At 39.1% G+C, this 5,830-nt stretch overlaps 1 protein-coding gene across 1 annotated transcript in view; it reads right to left on the reverse strand.

The window, feature by feature from the left end:
• Positions 1 to 406: 406 nt before the first annotated feature.
• SEMA5A (semaphorin 5A) overlaps positions 407 to 5,830 on the reverse strand; it is a 510,735-nt gene continuing 505,311 nt past the window's right edge. Inside the window, exons 20-21 of the mRNA XM_019521077.1 lie at positions 4,112 to 4,323; positions 407 to 2,039 (exon numbers count right to left, since the gene is read on the reverse strand). Of these exons, the coding sequence (XP_019376622.1) occupies positions 1,920 to 2,039; positions 4,112 to 4,323 (332 nt within the window). The 3' untranslated portion in view covers positions 407 to 1,919. The remainder of the gene's footprint in view (positions 2,040 to 4,111; positions 4,324 to 5,830) is intronic.

Consider the following 5,830-nt stretch of genomic DNA (forward strand, 5'->3'; position numbering starts at 1 on the left):
TTTGTGCCCAAAAGCTTGCTAAGAAGAATTTTTCCAACTATCTGAGTTGGTGTAATAAAAGATATTGGATTTACCCAAAGAACCCTGTCTGCCTAGGCACGGTTTGAGGAATTAACATAGTCTTCTCGTCAATCCATAACCTGGCCATATAAATAACAAGGCCACCATAGCTGTGCACACCCTCACATGCAATTCTACATTTGCTGGCTTTTTTGCATAGTTTATCCTGCAAAATTTTGAGTGACTTTATTTCTAACATTTTGCATTTAAAGGTGTTTCCTCTAGGTGTCTAACTAACCACCCCATGCCCTAAAGAACAAGTCTTCAAAATTGAAACATCCCCACTTTTCATTTCCCTGCCTTGAAATACTCTTGGCATATTGTATACTTTAAAAACAGGCAATTATTTAAACCTTAACATTCACTGTTTAATTTCTTTTCTGAACTCTTTGAGAATAACAACTAGTAAGCTTTGAAATGTATCTTTTATGATAAACATTCTTTGGACCTCTGGGCTGAAGAAAGGGCACACAACCCTGCCATTTTCATTTCAGTGGTACAGCTGGAATTGCTGTTCCAAAAATAAAGATATCAGAGGTGTGGTGGGGTAGGAGGAAACAAAGAGAAATGGCACAACAATTTGAGGATCGCTTCTGTTCCCTTGCCTGCTGTTGCACAAGAAATCACAGATGACATCTTAAAACTCAGCTGGTACTTTAAATATTTACATCAATAAATCCCCACGGGAAGCTCACTTTAAACAACATTATTAATGCTCCTGGAGAGGTTGATTAGCCTGGATCAGACACATCAATAAGATGAGAACTACGTTTTTCATAACACATTCGCACTCCATGACTTTTTGTTTGTCAGACAGGTGTAAAAAGAAAACCAATTTTACAGTTATTCATATGTTTGCAAGAGTGCCAGGGACAAAGTATGGTGAAAAAAATCAAGGTATGGTATTCCTTTCAGTGACTGGCATGACGTTGAACACTACAAGGGACCAGACAAGTGTATTCTGTATGCGCACGCCGCAGAGAGGAAGTCTTTGGAATGCCATGAGTCATGCAAGTCCATACGCTACAAGAATGCTAGTTTACTAACGACATGCAGAAAACGCTCAAATGTGCCCTCCCCACCTGTCTTCCTCCCCGCAGCCTCCCAACAAAATAAAACAAACAAGATGAAGGCTTTTTTGTCACCCGAACTGTTTTACAACTTGGAACCACCTACTCTGCAGATTTCCCTTTTGTCACAAGAAGCCCTTGGTATATATTCTGTTTTCTTCAAGGTCCAGATAGCTCAATAGACTCCAAGAACTTCAGACAACGCTTTGCAGTCAAAGCAGACAAACTGTAGACTGCTTGGAGTACCTACAGAATATCAAATTTCTCCTTGTCACTTAAATCAATGTTCTGTACATTTGTTGGCAGTATGATGTCACCAAGATCCCTTAGAGGGGCCCATTCCTAGGAGCAGAGCTTTTTCCTCAATTCTTCTGGAAAGAAGGTGGCAATGTCCAAAAGGAAATGAAAGTCATAGTCCTGGCACACTCTTTAGAGGGGTTATAACTTTTTGAGAGCTCAATAAAATAGTTAGAAACATGTTAGCAACATCTGACCCAACATTAAGAAACTTGAACAAAGTGACATACTCCTCATGATTTGTTCAGCAAAGCCCAGGTGTTATCTTGACACTTGATACTGTCAGCCAAACTTTTACTTTCTGCAATAGGGAACATCATGTCACATACAGGTGTTTTATGGTTTTTGGCAGCAATGGGACACTGATGGCTTGGAGTGTGCTTGAAATGTCTCCAAATTTCATCTCTGAAGCCTCAAACACATGGGCGGTCATGTAGCACAGGCCTTGGGGAACTGGGGAGTTACAAGAGGCCAAAAAAATACACAAGCCCATTAGTACTCATCATAATTATTGAGATCTGTAAAATAGGCATTAGAATAGGTCTTTGCAGTTAGATGAGGATTGAAGTATTTGTTTCTCTCCTCCAGGATCAGGTTGTTTTTGTTAAATGCCTGGAAAAAGAATAAGAAAATGGGGGGGAGGGGAGGGGAGTCAGTAAGCATTATTTAAAGTGATTTTGGGGGGCAAACCTCAAGAGTCATAGTTTTAGACAAAAATATAGTCTAGGGGCACATTTACTATGAACACTTGCATTATGTATTCATCTATGTCCAAGTCCTTCATTCAGTAGCTAGATTCTGCTGTACACCAGCAATGCAATACATACATAGATACATAGATACATATATATATATATTTAAGAATACCTGAAAACTACCAGTTGCTTTTTATAATATTCATTTTTTCCTGCAATATTTTCATTGTCAAAATGTCTCTGTATAGCTTTATTGACTTAATTTTTTTTTGCTTTACTCCTTATGCACTTCTTGATTTTTTTATAGTAAAAATTTCAAAAGTATCTAAGTGGTTTAGGAGCCTAAGCCTGGTTTTCAGAAGTGATTTAGGGACTAAGGGCCAGATCCTGTTTGGTTAGAGCCAAGACCTGATTCTGTTTTACCTAGTGGGTGTCTAAGTGGACTTACATGCTTAAGTGTGATCCTATTTCCTCATATTCAAGTCCTGAAAATGCAGTAATGCATCTACTTTGGTAACGCACCATAATCTGACTTTGAGTCTAAGTTACAAAAAAGCAGCAAGGAGGAAGAGGAACCTCCACTTTTTGCATTAACAGTTTTTCACAGATTTGAGAAGTGTGAAACAGAATCACACTTAGACACCTAGGTCCATGTAGACTTCCAATGTGTGGCAAAAAATCTGGCCCATAGACTCCTATACTTAGGCAATGGAATGGTGAAAACGTAGGGTCCCTGGCTCAGAAGGACAATCTAATTTGACCAGGTATGGTTGTCTAGGAATCAAGCATTTCCATAGAAAGAAACTGACATTTCTGAAGAGCAATCCAGAAATCCTGAAGGTTTTCTGGTTTGTTTCTAAAATTCTGCCTTTGTCAGTCTCCTAAACTCCTGACTCAGTCTCCAAAATAAGTAGCTCAGTTATTCTGCAATCCAGAACAACCAGTAACAGTTCTAAGGGTAGGCAGTTCTGTTTATGCTTTTTATATTAAATAGTCATTAAACAACAGAAATTACTTTTAGACCACTCTGTGTAACACTGGCACCTAAACTGCATTTAAATCTTGCTTAGGGGCTGACATAACCAAATTGCATTTGACCTGATGGTCAGATTTTCAAAGCTATTTTTCGATGCTTAACGATGAAGATAATTGTCTAATGGGAATTTCAAAAGTATCTAACTCACGTTGATCACAGAAAATGATATTCTCTTTACATTTTAAACCCTCTGTTTTTTAAAGAAATAATATGAAAAAGGGAAAATGAAAAAGAAAAGTCACTAATCAGGGCTCTAGACCCAAGTTATAGAAATTTCTGCAAGATCTGGTATTGAGCTACATACCTTCAGACTGTCCAGTTCCACATACTTTAAGAGATCTGAAAGGGGCAGGTGCTCTAAAAGATCATAAACATGAATAATACAGTGGAACCTATGGCCATGCAGTATACTCATCATGCCAGACTCTTAGCTGGCTCTTAGCTGGCATTAGTCTGCCTGGCTCATCTCACACAGATGACAATTTGACCTGTTGTGTTCACCACCTAAATCATACATATGAAGGCATAGAAGGGGAAGGGGAACAGGACCTTTGGCTTGCTGTCATTGGAACTACAGAAAAATCTCTGCAACATTTTGCTACGATTGTCAAGGTCCAGATTTGCCTTCAAGATAGCAGATTGGGGAAGACAATTTTAAACCAAAAACTAAGCAATGATCTAGTTTCTTCCAGGAACAGTTAATAGTATGTAGGCATACCAGCCAAATCATAATGGTTTATATTCTGTGCAATACAGGTGGGTATGGTAAAGGCTTTATAATTTTGATACTTATAACTGAATCTTTTTTTTTAATCCAAACTTCTGCTATTTTTAACATTATTAATTTAATTCTGATGTTGACCCCAACTTCCACCATGAAAAACTAACAAGCAGAATTCCACTTTATGCAGTCATACAGTTACACATTACAGTGACCTCTCCCTTTTTCTCACCTTGATGGCTTCTACAGAATCATACTTGTCCAGCTTATTGATATGGTTAGTGATGCTGGTATTAAGAGGAGCTGGTGATACCGGATGGATGACAGTTGCATCATGGGATTGTTGCTGATATCGCTGGCAATATGTGTAAACAAGGAGCGTAAGAAGGCAACCGAGTATAGAGCTACTCAGCCCCACTGCAATCATATGGAACATGTTGAATTCTGCAAGGTGGATTTCATAAGACAGTATTAGCTTTAAAGCAGCCCCAATAAAAGCTTACAAACTTTAAAAAGAGAAAAGAAAACAGGTGACTTGGTCTAGAAGAGAACAGAGTATCTCAGGGAATGATCATGTATTTCTTAGAAAATATCATGACTCAGAAGACTTTTCCTTGTAATGCCAAATGCATCTCCTGTCCCTAGAGAGGCTTTCAGTATCTTAAATTGTCACTCCTCTCTAGAGGTGTTAAGATTGAGACCTTCCCAAAGGAACCTAAGGGAGTGAATTAAATTGTATTTAGCTAAGAGCCTTGAAAATATCACCTGAATTTAGTTCTGTAAATTGTACTACAAGGCATCTGGATTTGTATTAAATACATAAAAGATGTGACCTTTCATGTAATATTTTAAAGATGACATACTATCTATACTAGCTTATTTTTTATTTCATTAAATTGTAAGTTGTTTCTATAACTCTGTTATATTTGAAAACGAGGTGTGGGGGATGGTGTGTAACCACTCATATCCATTACAAGCAAACCCTGGGCACTTTCTTTTTATGCACAATATACAATTCTATTACCCATGCATTGTGGTTGTGTCAGCATCCACATGGATCCTGAGCATGTGCAGTTGGCTACACACTGGCCAGACAGCTATGTACACACATATGCTGGGCAGGTGTAAGCCAGGAAATTCTACACAACAGAGACCCAGGACCAGCAGATGTTAGGCACTGGAGGAATGAGGGAGGACACTGCTGTGTTTTGAATCCAACAACTGAGTAGTAAGGGTGCTCATACAGAAAGCAGGAAATCCTGGTTCTAGCCTTAAATCCCATCACTCTGACAGGATTTCCTAGAACATCACTCTAACCATTGCTTCACAAATTAAAAACACTATCCCTTCCTTTCTTCTGCTCTTCTCCTGAAGCTGGCCTCTTGGCTAGCCAAGATAGGGATGTGGAGCCAGGAAAAAAAAGGCAAACTAGAGGATGTGTAGCTCACTAAAATGGGATTAGATTCTGGATTTTAGCCTGGATCCTTGCTCCCAATGGTGCAAAGACTTCTCCATCCATTTTATCCAATGGCTATTAAATACAAGGTGCAGTGGCTCAGTTTCAAACAAAGTGCTGGAGAGGGCACTGGATAAGGTACAGTGTTCCAGTGGTTAGAACACTATCCTGGGAAGTTGAAGCTGAAGAGATGAAGAAGATCCAAATTTATTCTGAATAAGAGAAGCCTAAAACCTCAGTCTTCCACTTCCCAAGTGAGTGCCCTAACCAGCAGGCTGTTTGGTTGAAATATGAGAGGGCCCTTTCCCTGCAGACTTAGGCTCTAACAGCCATATACCATCACAGACTAGTATATGTGATCAGTAGAACTACATGGGAGCCTATATATGTACACTAGCAAGTAACAGAACTGCAAACTAAGTGGCAAGGTAAGTTCCATGTGGGCAGGGTCTGCCCACAATTTTTGAGGGCCCCCTTCAAGATATACTTTTGGGG

Source organism: Gavialis gangeticus, unplaced genomic scaffold (genome assembly GCF_001723915.1).
Source record: "Gavialis gangeticus isolate Ggan-Ray unplaced genomic scaffold, GavGan_comp1, whole genome shotgun sequence".
Taxonomy (NCBI): domain Eukaryota; kingdom Metazoa; phylum Chordata; order Crocodylia; family Gavialidae; genus Gavialis; species Gavialis gangeticus.